This window comes from Falco biarmicus, chromosome 2 (genome assembly GCF_023638135.1).
Source record: "Falco biarmicus isolate bFalBia1 chromosome 2, bFalBia1.pri, whole genome shotgun sequence".
Lineage (NCBI taxonomy): Eukaryota > Metazoa > Chordata > Aves > Falconiformes > Falconidae > Falco > Falco biarmicus.
In genome coordinates, this window is record NC_079289.1 from 109,379,569 (window position 1) to 109,396,139 (window position 16,571).

Consider the following 16,571-nt stretch of genomic DNA (forward strand, 5'->3'; position numbering starts at 1 on the left):
AGTAGTTAACTCTAAAAGGCTAGATGAAGAGCAATTAAAAATTCATACATTTCAATCCTTACCACCTACTGAGCAAAGATTTTTAGCAACAAATATGGAGAACATTTCACTGCTTGGATGACTTTCAAGGAACAATACAACTGAGCTGAAATCCTGTTTCACATAAAGCAGAAACTGATTTGAACTAATGCTAGCAGAAAAGACAATATTGTTACTACTTGTACAATGCAGAGTAGATCAGAGAGCACTCTCCTTTATTTAAGAAAGGGTAGTAGTAGACTTTTTACTGTTACATTAGTAACAAACACACTTTCAGAAACAGCAATCTCCTTCATAAATCTTGTGGTATAAAGAAAAAAAAAAAATCCAGAATTTAAGACTTAGAGATATTGCTGCTGATAATCCTTTTGGCATTTTCAACCACTGATGCAAAGAATTTGTTTATATATCCTTTCTGTCAACTAATCATGCAAATTCTTCATGACACTGGGATGTCATGAAACTGCTAGCAAATAGTAAAGCAGGTAATTTGGGAACAGTAGAAAATTCTTTATATGTGAAAGTGAATTACATTTTAATGGCTGAGAAATAATGTATTTTTCTCTTATTAGTATTTTTCAATGCTTTTAGCCACCAATAACTGCTTAAATTCAGAATATCTGCTTTTCTGTACTACAAATGTACTACACACATATGTTCACTCACTATGAAGAAAAAAATAATCTTTGAATCGGGCACGCCTTTACAAAAAAAGATAAGTAACAGTATGACATCAAGCCAACAGAAAAAAACCTCTGTATATCTGGGAAAGGTCAATTGTGCTTAAATGTTTATCACTTTTCTCCACTTAGGGAAAGCAATTATAGATGTTATTTTATAGCTAATTCTAAAGGGACAATATACTAGATGTGGCTATTAAGATGAATGCTTATAATATTCAACAAGGTTCCAAATATGCTTATGTAAATGGATCAGGGAAGAAAAACAGAAACATCAAAACCAAACAAGATCTTCAACCTTTGAACTGTGTTTTATTAGATCTGCAGAAATTAAAGCCGTAATTTGCTGTTCCCTGAATGACCACACTGTATTGCACACTGAACAGGTTAGTGGAAATTCTTACCTAACTAGGAAATATGCTGAAGTAAGCAGGTGCTATGTAACACAAAACAAATATTGATCATGATTGTCCAGTCTATTGCCGTATCTAACCACAATGCTCTGTGATTTGATTTTGTATAACTGCTTTCACAAAACCCTGTCATCAAATACAGGCCCATCTCTTATTTATTCCTGTTAGAAGAAAACGGCCACATAAAACTCCTGTCCAGATCTTATTTCTGATGTCCTGGTTCTATCAAGGTTTGCCGCTCAGCCAATTATTCAGTTAAGAGCATTCTCTTCAAGAGAATAAAAGCTGATAAAATGTCCATAAAATCTTGCAATACACCATTACGAGGGTCTCATAAATGTAACATTCCTGGTACAGTTTTGGGATTTACACCTTGAGTTGTCCTTTCACAGAAGCAAACATGCACAAAACCACTGTAATAACCTCTTGAAATCAGATAATATTCCAACCGCTCAGTTTCACTGACAGAAGGGGCCTGGGCATAAGCCAAGAGGCCCAGGTGCACTGTGTCATGCCAGTATTTAATGCAGCCTAATATCAGATAGATGCTAGTGAGAGAAAATACTCAGAATAAAGTACAGATAATAGCACGGACAACCACTCATTGCTAAATTACTTCTGCTCATCGTGCTGTGAGCTTTGTATTAAATTTTTTTGTCAAGTGGCAGGAATCATGGGGAGAAGTGGCTCAAAACTCCCTTCTTGTAACCCTGGATAAGGATCTATAATATTAGGCTTTCATATGATAATGGCAAATGATGCCCCTCTTTGAAAAATTTCAGACTGGTAATGAAAGTCCTTATCAGATTGTTGTTGCAGAGAACCAGGAGGTGGGGAAAGATGCCTTTCTTTCTGCTCCCCCCCCACCTTTAGCAAAATCAGCAAACTTGACAAGATGGGTTAAGTCTTGGAGAATTTATCTTACATGATTTTCCAACAAAGCCCGTGGGTTGTTTTATAAAACTGGAAGGTAGTGCTTTAATAAAAGCTGCACCACCTGAGGCATTTTCATTAAAGGCTCTCTCTAGACAACATCACAATGTTTGCATTATCCTCCTACACTCCCAAGAGAACACAAGCACTACCTTTTCAGCAGGAGTTGATATTGTGTGTGAAGGCACGAAAGAAGATGATTAGATTTTGCTTTTACTCACAAAGTAACCGCTTGCAACAATGCCATGGTCGGGATTAAAATTCATTGATTTGTGTTGTCCACCATTTGAATGGTAAAAGGTTTTTTTTCAGGAACAGATACATTCTGAAGGTTTTAGTAGTCAGTCATGTGAATGAAGATTTTAATCCTAACCACACATTATTCTCATTGACTGTACTATTTATGCTATCTGGGCTCTTAAATAATGACAGTAATTAGCAGATTAGGACACTATAGAAAACAGGTGCAAAGCTCTGGAGTGGAAGCATCAATGTACAGTATTAAGGAACTCTGGCATTTAGAATGATTAATCTCTGCAGTGTGTTTAGCAACAGGAAACACAAATCACGGAATTCTGAAACATAATGTTATCTCTGTGGAAAAATTTCACACACACACGCACATTGAATGCTATTTAGAAAGGTTCACTGACGTTTTCACCCATTTCAGTGGACTCACCATCTGTGTAGACTTCTCTGCGCAGATGTCCTGGCTGGTGTTTTTGCTTTTTGGCAGGTCGGACCTTCTGTATTACAACAGCACTCATGTTGCTGTCAGTCGATACGGGGCTGGTGGGTCTAGGACAGTGTGATGCATGAAAATGTCTACGGCCTGGAAGTTGTTACAGAACAATAGCTATTATTTTTCTCACCCAAAATAAAGACACCTCACGCTTTCTTTTCAGAATGACCTAGCTATATGAAACCTGAAAATACAGTTGGAACAAAAATAAAGCTCTCACCCTTCCTGTAATCAGTTTTAGAGTGAGCTGTAACTAAATCGACACATTTGCTACCCCATCAGTAGGCAGGCTGGCTTAGCCACACAGAAATTATCCAACTGCTCAGAGGCTGGTAGCTCCTGTCCAAGGAATGTGAACTCCATCAGTAGGCAAGCACAAGCAGGTTTCCTGCCCAGCAACTTTCCAGAAACAACAAAACTTTTTACTTTCAAGACGGGTTTCACCTCCCCTAGCTCGGGTAGCGCGAGGACACCCGTGCCATATGCACAGCGAGTCGCCAGCAGGTCCCAGGTACAGAGGCCGCCTCTGCTGCTTTGAGAGAGTTACCAGAAATGCATCAGGGATGCTCAACTGGCATTTTATCACAGCTTATTTCCAGGTAGGAAGTGTCACATTTTTAGGATGTGTAGTCAGGTATAGGTAACATCAATACATAAAAATCCTGCGCGACGTGAACTTGACTGTTGTAAAACTCTTTACCTGTAATAGCAACGGGATGTAAAAAGACCTTTTCTAAATATATGAATTTACACACACATAGACACAACTGTATATGAACTTATATGTATACAACAGATAAAATACTGGCCCCGTGGGTATGAATGGGAGTTTTGCCACCTACTTCAATCGGCCAGGATTTCATCCAGAATTACTAAATTACCTCCCCTCTCACTCTCCATGATGAACAGCTGTGTTGAAATGAAACAAAGGACTATTAAGTGGGAGAGGATATCAGAAACGGGAGGATGGCTGCAAATCTGTGAAGTCAGGGTGGACACAGTTGTGCCAGAGTACCTCTTCCCCAGGTCTGGAAGTTTAATAAGAATGACTGGCAAAATGTTCATGGATCTGCTTGAAACCTGCATTCCACGCTGTGGTATTCTTATTTCTTAGCTGAACTATAACAATATCCATTTGGCATGGTCAGGTTACTGATTACCTGTATACACCCAGCATTACTAATATCCCGTATGTTGTAAAACATGAAATATTTAAAATACCGTATTTCACACGTCCAGCGGTGAGGAGAAAAAAAAAGATGGAACACATGCACAAGGCCTTGCTGCATATGCATAATCTGTAATTTAAACTGCAGCTAATAAGAGCTGTCAAATTATGAAACCTGGACAAACTCAGTTCATCTCAATAACACAGCAGTAAGAGCTTAAACAGCAGTCTCCAAAAGAGAACAACAAAGTATAAAATGGAAAACTACTATTATTACATTATTTTCAAATATAGGGGAAATATGACTCTAAAGGTTTGCTATTTATGTGGACATGTCAACACAGAGGGATTAAATCTCTCATGAAGAGTGACTGAAAACACTGGGAGCTTTATAATAGGAAAAGGATAGAATTCTGTAATTAATTTTTTTTCTCATTCAATCCTGGGCGCAAATCCACCAGCAGGGTTGAGGTTTGGCAGTAATCAATGAGACCAAAAAATTAGGATCTACTTATGAAAAACAATGTAGAGCAGCAATTTATTGGAACTGTTTCACCAAAACTCCTTTTCTGCACTTCCACTAGTGCAAACTGACTGCCCCTCTCCTGAATGTCTGAATGTTGTAAGAACAACAGGAACCCAGGAAGCAGCTGTGGATAAATACATTTCGAAATAGCCATTTTTTTTTCTTCTCCCATCAAACAGAGGACAAACTCACCTCCTGCTGCATCCTGCATTTGACGTCTGGCAACCTTCAGGCCAGCGTATTCCGCAGCTGCCGCAACAGCCTGTGCAAAATCTGCATCGGTAAAAAATGATCCATCAGAAGAGCTAACGCTAGACCGTCCGCTTGAGATGTTATCTTCTTCGGAGGCTGAACCCCAGCCATTGATCATGGACCCTGTTACAGAGCTCTCCAAATCCCCAACGCTGGAGGCAGGTGTCTGCTCAAGGCCACGCAAAAGGAGCCTTCTGTTCTGCATCTTGGCAACCTCTATGTCTGCCTCATCCTCCTCCTCTTCTGGTGCATCAGTATCCATATCAGAGACCAAGGGCCCTGAGATATATCCATAGGTATGTGGCGGGGAGATAGGCCTTGGAGGGGGTGGAGGACTCACAGGTTGACGTCTGCATGAAAATACAAGGGTAAGAAGAATTGAAGTCACATAACAGAGTCAGAGGAATAGTAGATTGATGAAAATATTTATTTCCCAACAAGCCTGACCTGCCGTTTTGAATCAACAGAATTGGTATGTGAAAGGTTCAGGGTTGGTTGTTATTTCTACGTCTTATTTTTGCTGTAAATCAGGACCGACAGCTACGTAGTTTGAAATCTACCACAAAGAAATCTGATTTTTTAACATGGTTCCTTTATCACGTATTTTAATGAAAATTGCTTTATTTTGCACAATGCTACAAATAGTACATGTACAGCTAGGTGAAGAGGTAGGCAGAGTTCATGTGATATTAAAAAAAAATAATTATTTGTGCACCCTTGAGAATATGAGCAAAAGAAGTGTCTGTATATTGCTCTAGAAGCTTGAAACTATCAATGTCAACAGATGCCTCTATCCAAAGAGATTGCTTCATAAACATTATCTTCCCTCCACCTACCTCATGATTCAGAAAGATACAAAAAGAGATACTGTTATTTCATTATGTTTTTAATTGCTCTAGGCGTTAATTTAAAGAAAGAATTCTCTACTGTAATGTTAGTTCTAGATATTAAGGATACCAAAATGCATATAGATGCATAGGTTAATTTATTTTGAGCTTAAATCATCAGTAGCGGTGTCTCAAGCTTAAAGAGGCCAAGTATTATATATCATTAGATCAACATTCTGTTTAGTTAATATTTCGCTCAGAAGTCCCGCGTAGTAACACTGTCAGCAGTTTTTCTTCACAGGGCCAGGGGCACGCTCCTTAATGGCCATTTGTCTGACAGGCAAAAAATACTCTCCACAGCAAAGGCTGTACCGTTGGCGTTCTCACCAGAAACTTCTGCTGCACTCTGCTTGGCAACAATTTCCAAAGTAATTTTCCTTTGTCAGTTTTCCCCTCTTACTATCTCATTGACAAATGGTGGCTCTCATAAATTATATCTTTTCTTTTGAAGGGGGCAGGGAGGGGCACAGGCATTTTTTTTTATTTTATTATTTTAGTAAATGGGAATACTTACTAATTTTGGAAGGAAAAATTAGCAAGGAAAAACCTAATACTCTGTGGCAAAAACAAGCTGGAACCTCCCTGGACTACAACACCTAGCCACTGTTTTCCACTTGCTGTATTAAATACGGAATGGAATGAAGAAAAGGTCAGCCTGGGATATATATCCAATAATCATTTAATAACCTGCCCACCCCCCCAAATCGCAGAAGCCATTGCTGCACGGGAATCTCCACCTGCCTTTGACTAGAGACCTTGCCTAATAAAGTTTTACTGCCTTAATTTAAAGCTCTTGTGACAACTGTCCTTGCAATATGTTTGCCAGTCTTCCTGTTCTCTAGGTTTTGGTGTTCGAAGACAGGCAAGCGGTTACAAAATATGTTAGGGTTCTTGAAAACACAGCTTGCCTGCCAGCCTTTAAGGATAGGCTAATTGAGAGCAGCTGGTTCATGGGCATACAGAATTAACAATACTTTGTTCATTTTATCTGATGCACTGCTTCTCCTTTCAACGGTGACATCGTCCCCTGTATCAGCTCCTGTTTTAACATTGACATCATCTGCTATCTCACTAAATCTTTGTATTTTTCTCTGCTTATCCACTGTTCCAGAGCACAGATTTCTATTTCGGTTTGCTATACTTCTAGCAAGCTGACCGGACAGAGAAATATTACAGTACACCACCCACCACCAGCATTGCATTCTAGATGCCTGGTTCTGATTAGAAACTGACATAACATTCAGCAGAACTACAAGTAAAGCTTATAAAAAGTATGACAAACAGTATTTTAGACATTATTTTCCCTAAAGAAATCAACATTTGGACACCCACCCCACCCACCCCCAAAACCAACACAGCCATGCACCACTCAGAATGTATTCTTAATTGGAAAGTATTCGTCACCCCATATTCAAAACAGACCCCCCTTCCCGAATGGGCTGCAGCTGCTGAGCACAGTATATCCAGCTCCTAAACAGCAATGCCACGGGTCATATCAATGCCGTTAGATGGAAAAGGCAGTCAGCCAAGCCTTACAAATCGAGTAAACAGAATTAAGTGAATCTTTCTTAACTGATGAGATGGATGTAGCAAAAAGAAAAGAAACAATGCTTGAAAAAGTAAGACGAAAAAGACAAATTTAGTCACTAACAACTCTCAGGCTTTCAGCAAAGCTAGACTTAACCATTGCAGGAAGAACAAAATAAATATACATTTTATTTTTTCACTCAATGACTAAGCTGTATGCCCTAGAAGCTTAAATTGGAACATCCTTCCAGATACTTCTGCCACGACTTTTGATGACATTCATGGTGACTAGTCATAAGTCTTTGTGTTGAGCAAACTTTCTACTTTCCAGGCAGTTGCTGGCTGGTTATACATGTTTGCATACGTCTGCTCCAACACTTACTCCATTCTCTATGTCAGTGTGCATCTCCCACACTCCAGAACATGGTAGCTGAGGTTGTGGAAAGTCACTCACAACACATCGCTCACTTAGCATTTCCCTTTTCCATTAGTGTCCGGCTAGTTTAACCTCTAAATAACCCAGACAACTTAAGTGATTAAAACGAACACTTCTATGCCTTGACATACCAGGGCCAATGGAAATTACAAGAAAATATTATTAGCCACCACTAATAAAGAGAGTGATTTCAAAGACTCAGGAAGTCAGAGGAAGAGAAAAAGATAAACAGTACAAGAAGTGTTACAGTGTTATCATACAGAATAAAGAAAATAACACAAGGCAGACCACGTAGAAGTGGGGAGCAAAACTAAAAACAGATACAGTCCCTTTGAAAAAAAGATTAATAACTACTGTTTACTTAAAAAAGGGAAAAATAAAAATGAACTAAATTTTCGAACTACATTCTGGAAAATACATGCATAAAAGTCCAGTAAGCTGTATTAAATAAAATCAAAGTTCTACAGTCTACTTGGTGAGACCAAATTCATTTCATCATCATAGGCCTGCATGTCACTAAAAATAGAAAGTGTGCCTAGAATATTGCAGGTAGTTCTTATATTTGTGGTAAGAAACAGTATGTGCAAACCACCTGAGAAAAAAATAAAATATAATTTGGGATGGAAAAGCTGTGCCTTCGTAAAAAAAAAGCAAGACAAGTAAGCATCATACATAAAAAGCCTCATTCAGATTTCATTGTTTTATGGAAGAGAAGCTCTGAGATTGTATATGCAAAAGAGTATGTACTAAAAGAAACTCAGAGAAGAAACAAAATTTCCCTCTAACAAATATCTATCTTTATTAATGTTGGTTATTCCTTTAAATAAGGGTAGGTGGAAATGTTAAAGAAAATTTTGCAAGCAATATCTTCCTGTATTAGGATTTATGAATGCAGGAAAATCTATAGGTTATATAAATTATATATTTATATATATTCATACATATTGGTGACAAGTTAATTGCACAGTTACTGTGAAATAATGCATGCTATTTTATGGTAATAATGCAGTAAATCTGTTGGAAACAATGGAACTGTAATTATATGGTAAGCTGTGTTAACGATACCACTTTAATATCCTGATGACTGTGAATTTAACTTATGTCAGCATCGTATGTACCGTAAAGTGATATACTGCATTTCTTTCCATGGTATAAAAATAAAACAACTTAATTACACATTTCTTAGGTTACAAATAGTACTAGTGTCCTGGATTAGAAGTTAAATTTTAACAGAATAAATATCACGGGGGAAATCTTGGCCTCACTGAATTCAACAGGAATTTTCAGTGGGGCTAGGATGACTTTTGTCACATCTCTCTCGCTACGTTTGCATTGACACACCTCCGGTCAGGTTGGTGTTGTATGTGTCCCAGATCCTCCTGACAGTCCTGTAACATGGGCTGGAGTTCTTCCTGGGGAGAGGGGGTGAGAGTGGCAGTTGACTGATGGCTATAGGAGACAGCGGCTGGAGAGGAAGCTGCTCCTCGGACAGGTGGAGTAGGACCTCGCTCATCTTCTTCCTCTTCCTCTAGCTCATCCTGCTGCAGATACATCCTTGCAGGTGGGACAGGACAAGGAATTTCTTGGTCATAGCTAAAATTAATTTTTTAAGAAAATAAGGACTTAAATTTGTACTGTGCAATTAGCAGATCTGATACATGTATAAATAGCCCAGAAAAAAAAAATAATCATTGTTATATGTGCTCTTGAAAACAGCTTAGTAAAGATGCACTGACTGGATGTGTACCACTGTCAGTAAGTGACTTCTACACAGCCACACCACAGCTAGATGAGGAGCACCAGAATGGTACTGAAGGAAGGTCTCGCTGCCAGCTTGTAGGTCAAATTACTGTTCAATCAGCTAGTGATTTAAGTGGGAAATGGCTGATGGATTCGTTTTTCTTACCTTTCATCCACTGAAAGACTGTAATCTTCACTATTGCTATGGGGAGGTGGATGTGCGGGAGGAGGGGGGAGAAGATCTGCCCAGTTCATGCCAGCTTGCTTGGGAGCCTTTGGGGTCCGAGCACCCTTCTTGTGCCCTTGACTCCCTGTGAATAAAAAGCAGAACATGTTTGTAATGCTTTTAAGTACCTCCTCATCACTCATTAGCTCTGAAAACCAAAATAACCATAGTCCTCCCCAGATCCTCTTGAATTCTCTGGGAATTTACTGTTGTGCTGAGTTGGAATAAACTGGCATTCCTCCTTTTTACACCGATCTGTAATTGTAGCTGCTTCGCAGAATTACTCTGCATTTTAAGCAGTTGAATTTAACCAGAAACTTTACATAGCATGGAAAAAAGCACATGGGATACAAAACTTGAATTGTTAATAAATAGTCAAAATGTGATAAAACCATACATTAATTTTACAAGCAATGTCATTAAAAGTGAGCTTCCTACTTCTATTAATTACATTATAGATTAACATCTAAAACAAATGAGCTGTAGACATATTTTCTAAAGTGCCTTTATACTATTTAATTGCTGGAACCTAAAATACAATATGATACAGATATGATCTATTAAAGTTCCACTGTTGCATTAAGTCACTGAATATATGTAATTTGTACTTGTCCACTGAAACATTTTAAGCACAATGAAATTACTAGTTTTAGTTTAAATGGCAGGTGCAGTTGAAAATAATTGCTGGACGAACTACAATAACAGAAAAGAGAAGAAAGAAGATCGATGAAGTATAGCACAAATGTTTTCAACTACTATTACCAGGAAATTATAGCTCATAATAGAACAACGCAGCCTTAACAGTTCCAATAACTTTGAATAAGACCAATTATTCAGGTGATCTTCCATTTTAACTTTGGACATGGCTATGATGAGAACTGCCCTACCACTGTTCCTCAGTATACGTTATTATCCTTTGTTATTGTTACTTCTTTAATTGCAGATGAAGTCACCGTATTTTTTAGTATGTTTTAGAATCTTTAATATTTCTCTCTTCAGCTGAGGCATGGTTTTATAGTACCATAGTTAAGTATTATACGCAATTAAATATGTTGCAGCAAGATTTAGCAAACTTGTTTTTCTCACTTCTGCTGTCTCAGATTTTTCCATTCTTATGGACAGTAGTTCTGCTTATTATTGTCCCACATTAGCTGCCAGATACAAATACGTTTTAGCTATGTGCAATTATTTTTCTGCTATTTCAGTATGTCATGCAAGATCCTAACTATCCCAAGGCGACCATCGTCTGCATTCTCTACCCTAAGCAACATGATATATACTAGGTTCAGCACAATTAATTTATTACTCTGGTCACCTTGCTTCATTCCTGCTGGAATCCTTGTAGGACTATAAATTGTTAGTCTTATGAATAACTGTAATAGGTGTCGGCATGGAGAATACCACCTTCTCATTTTTAATTTGCAGGGGTTCATACCCCTGAGATGTTTCATGCCGAACTTCAGGTCCCAACGCCACTGAGCACAGGCTCAGCACCACATCCTGATGTTGCAGACGTGGGCATGGGCAAAAGGCTGGCTCCCAGAAGAACACCCCTGAGCAGCTGGGAGAATCGGGAGCCATGCTCATCTCACCCCAGCCACTGAGAATTCAGGTCGCCCAAAGGCGCTGCAGGCTCACCCACAGGTTTATGCCTCTGCTCTGCCTCAGTCACAACTGGTCAAGATGGAGCCACGTTGGGATTGAGGCAACTGGACTATCAAAGGCAACAGCAGAACAAAAGGGGAAAAGAAAAGTCCTCGTCTTGATTAGCAGATGTAAAGTCCAGGGGGCTTCTGATTGTGACCATGAACTCACCCTATAGCTGGCCTGCTGCAAATAAACATAGACTAAGTATCAGACTTACAGTAAAGCCAGTTCTGAGCATTTCACACACCTCTACCAGACATCAAAGCTGCAAGTGAACAGATTATACTCCAATGAGCAGCAGTCTCTTTTGAATTAAACCATGTTCTGCGGTTCCAAAGCACAGAGTGCAATTTCAGTGCCCTAGTCAGCACTCCCCAGCGCAAAGGGCTGTCTTGCCTCAAGATTTTTACGAAGAACTTTTAGATATTTTGCATAGGAAATGCTGATGAGAAAATTTACTTGTCAATTCTCTACATTTGAATGATGTACAAAAATAGTTTTGACGTATAGCCACTGAAATCTATGAAAATTTTATGTATGCATGCATGCTTTTTTACTTAATAAAACGTATGGGTTTACTTAAAAAAATGAAAATTTTCTTAAGGCAGTTCTGTTAGGTATCACTCAAATGTTCTGGTATCTTGAGCCTGTTCACGAATAAGGCTGTCTTGGGTAAGTAGACCCAAGAGATGGAAAAGAAGTCAATAATAGTTCCAGGAAGGTAACAGATAAATTAAATCCTCTTTTTTTTTTTGGTGACAGCTGAAAAGGCATTTTTATGGCTTGCCCATCTGGAGACCATAACATTAACCACTAGAGCATTAACATTAGGAGATCCAACTTCTATGTCATTTCATCACTTTCATAATTTTGGCCAATCAATTACTTAATTGACATTGAGATGGCACTGAGCAATCACCAGGATGCAACAGAAACATAGGCACCTATCAGGCCACTTTTTTCTGATGTTTAACATCCCTGTGCTGTATGACTGCCAGTGGGTTCCTGCCCTTCAGCCCTTCTGTGAGTCCAGTAACTAGCGCTAACCATGGCTAGAGCACTCAACCACCACCAAACCCCAAGGTCTGGAAAACGCCGTAGATACTCACCAGATGTACTACTGCCTCTGTCTGAGCTGTTGTAGGATCCACCCGTATTCTGGTCGTATGACTGGTTGTATGGAATAGTTGGAGCAATGTTGTCATTTACCCGGTAATCTGCAAGTTTAATAGTATAATTAATGCTACCCTTCAGAAAGACATTTAATTTTATATACCTGTGTTATAACACAAAGCAAAATCTCCTGAAAATAGTAAGGAAGAAACACATAATTTTTTTGAAAGGAAAATAGTCCTACACTCATGCTTTATTTTTATCTTGTCTCTAATTGCAAGTGTAAGGACAATTGTGGAAACTTAGTAGCTCCACAGCAAAAATGAAGTAAAATGTGCAGGGGTTGTCGCAATGCCTCTGCAACGATTAAGTCTCAATGGATATATATACAACCTGTGTGAGCGTTTTGCATATGAATAGACTGTCATCTTGATTGATTTTCCATGGTCTCTGCTTAATTTACACGTGCAGGGCAGCCAATGGACTGTGGTAGTGACTTTTTGTGTTTTAAAGGCGACAAACCCACACAGGAGTCAGCCTGGTATTACAGGGGCCGAATGATCTGCTGGAGCAACAATGCAGCTCCGCTGAATTTGGTTGACAACAGAACAGGTTTTTGTTTAACGCCTGCGGGCTCCAAGATTTCTATTACATTGGGTCATGCAGGTTCTAGCTACAGCCAGGGCCTTTTTTTTGGCCAATTGCTGTTACCCTAACATCTTTCTTCAGTACCAAAGTACTTGATAAACGTAGAGTTACTTTTAAATCTAGAATTGGCAACCAGATCTGTAAAACTTTATCAGAGGTAAAATACTCATCTGACAAAACAATACTCTCATGCCAAAAAGGAATTACAATTATATAGAGAAAAGAAAGGAGCTGAGTTACTCTTCATACAGCAAATAAAACTGCATCATAAACAGAACCACTGGACATAAAATCGTGACAATGAAGCACAGCATGTAACTCATCAAACTGGTTATTTCCCATCACAAAAGCTAGAGGTATAGTCATCAGCAAGATGGTTTTGACTTAGGAAATGAGAAAACCAAGATCAGAATATTGACTCATAAAATAGCAAATCAAAACAAAAATAAACAAAACTAAGAATCCAGTCCCCATCTGCTGCAGAAATGTTTGTGATAATGTAAGCATGGGAAAAAGAGCAAAATGATAAATTCCACACCAGAGTGTATTCTGTAATAGTTTCTCAGCCTAGTTGCATTCCAGAGACCACGCTGAAGCTCTACATGCCGCATATGTTTACACAGAGGATAAACACTAAATCAGCACTCTGAAATATGTATATATGACTGTCAGCAGACAATGCTTTAAGGGGGCCTTTCCACACTACAATATGCTAGAGAATATGCAGCTGTAATATACACAGTTTGAAAGATGCAGTATCTTCCAGGGCATAAACCCCAAACATGTTTTAATTCCAAAACAGATATGTAATATACAGTTCATGAAAGAAAACATAATTACAAAAAATTACAACTTTCGTCCTCCAGTAAGGAGCCACAAAAACTGAATTTTCTGTTGACATGTTTATGTCAAGGGAAGGTGTCACATTTTATATTGCCCTTTGAATTCCTCTGTGAGTAGATGGGTCCGGTAGAGAAATCAACATTCCTGTAAGGAAACGTATCTTTTTACTGGATAACTTATCACTATGTTGAGTTACAACAATCCATGCAAAAAAGTTCCAAGTTAGAATGGGTCCAGTTCCTAGGGATACTGTTTTGCAAATCAGGTTATTAAAAGAGGTTGCATGGTAGCCTGGAGGACTAGTAAGAAACCACATACCTATTTCTTCCAACTCCAACACATTATATTAAAGTAACATGCCCTCAAGGCCACAAAAGTACATTCTGATGTTTTCTGTTAACACTGAAATCAATTTATTTTTAGCTTCTGGATCCACAGACTTCAGTCAGGGTAACAAAGGAATTTAGTTTCCAAAACTGCGTGTGGTAGCACTGCCTCTCAATACGTGAATCAGAGGCTTGCTAGGAACAAGTCTGAAATGAATTGGATCACTCCGTTTGTGTCCCCAGTGTACAACACAATACAATTTTACAGAGTTTGATATGCAAAATATCATTCGTTTACATGAACATGTAGATTTAATTAGTCTCCATCCACGACTGGGAAGAGTGGGTTGACCTATTTAAAATTTAAGGTAGAGTATAATGTGACTACCATGCATCTGGCTTATGAATAAAATATCTGGCCTCTGTCCTAACCAATCCCTGAACTACTATTAAATTTAAATTAATCTCAAATCCATAGGAAATCTATTTTATTTAACTCTTTTCTAAAGATACCGCTTGTTATTTTTTATAATAGATTCAGTATCTGAAGGTTATTGTGGTGCTAATTAACTTTCTGACGCTGCTAACAGCGGATTTCTAAATCTAAAGAGAGAGAAGTCTAAAAGCACCACAGAAGTCTGTAATTGCTGAACCTAAAAGCTTCAGACTCCCAGCACCAGAAGGTCAAAGCTCCTCTGATGCCTAAAGAGGAGAAACAAGCTAAAAGCTCTTCACCTTTGTTTAATTTGTTTTGTTCCATAATGTTGTACTGTATGGGTGCAACCTCTTGCTTTTGCTGAACAGAGGGTTTCCAGTGTTTCTCATTCGTATCCCCGCTGCCATTGTTAACATTATTGCTGATATTTGACTGGATGAGTTGAGTGGTGGCATAAGGAGTGGGCTGCCCAGGCTGGCTGACAAATCTTCCGTCCTTTAGATTTGGACTATTGAAGGTTTTCATCTCATTGATTTTGTTGCTGAGGTCCACATCACCATATACAGTTGACTCAGGCAACATCAGGTTTGTTTGCTTGTTGTCCAGCTGATTGTTGTAATTTGCTATACAATCGGCTAACCACAGAGGAAAGAAAAAAGAAAAGGTCATTCTGTTCGCTTACAATGCCAATGAAATTCCCTTTAAAAATTTTTTAGTGCATAACTATACGGCTTGCATCCATGAAGCAGAGATACCGTAATTAACTAAATAATTAACTGAATATTATTTACCTTATAAGCTACTGCTTCAAAAGTAGTGTTCACTGTTTTGATTCGCTGTAAATTCAGATATTCTGAATTGTATCTACAACGACTTACCTTGCTGGGCTTTTTCCAGTGTGGCCACATGAACATTCACATGTTTAGACAGTACGCTCAAAGCAGTATAGATACCCAACCAACAACTGTGACTAAAAGAATTTGCATCGAAAGGAAAAATCAACCAAAACTTAATAGCGGGAATAACTAAACACGACAGTCATCTCATGTCACCTCAACAGCATTTAGACTTTCTTGTTCTCGTGGTAAGAAACAGAGATACAACAGACTTTTGTAAAACAGGCTGAAAAATGATTACACATAACAGAATTGAAGAGTAAAAGTACAATGTGAAAGGTAAACTCAGTACCCAGTAGCCAAGTCTTTATTTGAACATCATTTCCTTGTACAATCTTGTTGGAAACAAAAAGACAGGAAAGCAATCTGGAATTTTTTGCTAATTTTTAGTTGCTCTGGATATTGCAAAGTAAGTAATACCACAGTAATACCATTGCTCTGTATGCTAAGTATATATCATATAGACAGCATGATTTAATTCTTCTAATAGCTATCGCATGATGAGATCACCACTTATTGCGTAGAGCAAATTAGACAGATACTGGTGCTCTGGCCACTGCGGTGTGACCAGCGTGCCTGCCTTTCCACATTCCCTTGCCTCTGCATGACAGCAGCTCCACACACCTTTTCCCTTCTCTGTATCCAGCCCACGGGAAGAATACTGAATGGAGTAACACAGTGTGTGAGTCGGCAGTTACAAGGCTTACTGAAACTAGCTTGCAATGATCATTAAGCAAAAATTCTCATTTACCCGCTGATTAGTGCATCAATAATTACATAACAATCACCAGGAATATAGTTTTCTTCTTTTAAAAGATGTGGTATTTATGCTAATGAATTTGATTCAAAACCTGAAGTCCATTACCTGCGGCCACAGTTAATTTACCGGAAAGGGTGCCAAGTAAAACTAAGTACAGAATTCAAGATTTGACCATTATACTAAATGAAATAACTACTAAATATAGAGTACGTTCAATTTCAAAAATATTCCCTAATACATACATCTTTTTTGATAAATATTTCCTGAAAAAGAGAAATAAAATACTACATTGAGGAAGAAAACCACTGATCCACATTTTCAGTAATTAAGGAA

The 16,571-nt window shown here is 38.4% G+C and overlaps 1 protein-coding gene across 7 annotated transcripts in view; it reads right to left on the reverse strand.

The window, feature by feature from the left end:
• ROBO1 (roundabout guidance receptor 1) overlaps positions 1 to 16,571 on the reverse strand; it is a 650,998-nt gene that overhangs the window by 9,084 nt on the left and 625,343 nt on the right. For 4 of the 7 annotated variants that reach the window (XM_056327045.1, XM_056327044.1, XM_056327047.1 and 1 more), the window contains 6 exons: positions 14,882 to 15,217; positions 12,326 to 12,433; positions 9,510 to 9,654; positions 8,945 to 9,196; positions 4,694 to 5,103; positions 2,745 to 2,897 (listed from right to left, as the gene is read on the reverse strand). In XM_056327045.1, coding sequence (XP_056183020.1) covers positions 2,745 to 2,897; positions 4,694 to 5,103; positions 8,945 to 9,196; positions 9,510 to 9,654; positions 12,326 to 12,433; positions 14,882 to 15,217 — 1,404 coding nt within the window. The remainder of the gene's footprint in view (positions 1 to 2,744; positions 2,898 to 4,693; positions 5,104 to 8,944; positions 9,197 to 9,509; positions 9,655 to 12,325; positions 12,434 to 14,881; positions 15,218 to 16,571) is intronic. The other 3 variants (XM_056327046.1, XM_056327049.1, XM_056327048.1) reach the window with 3 other exon arrangements.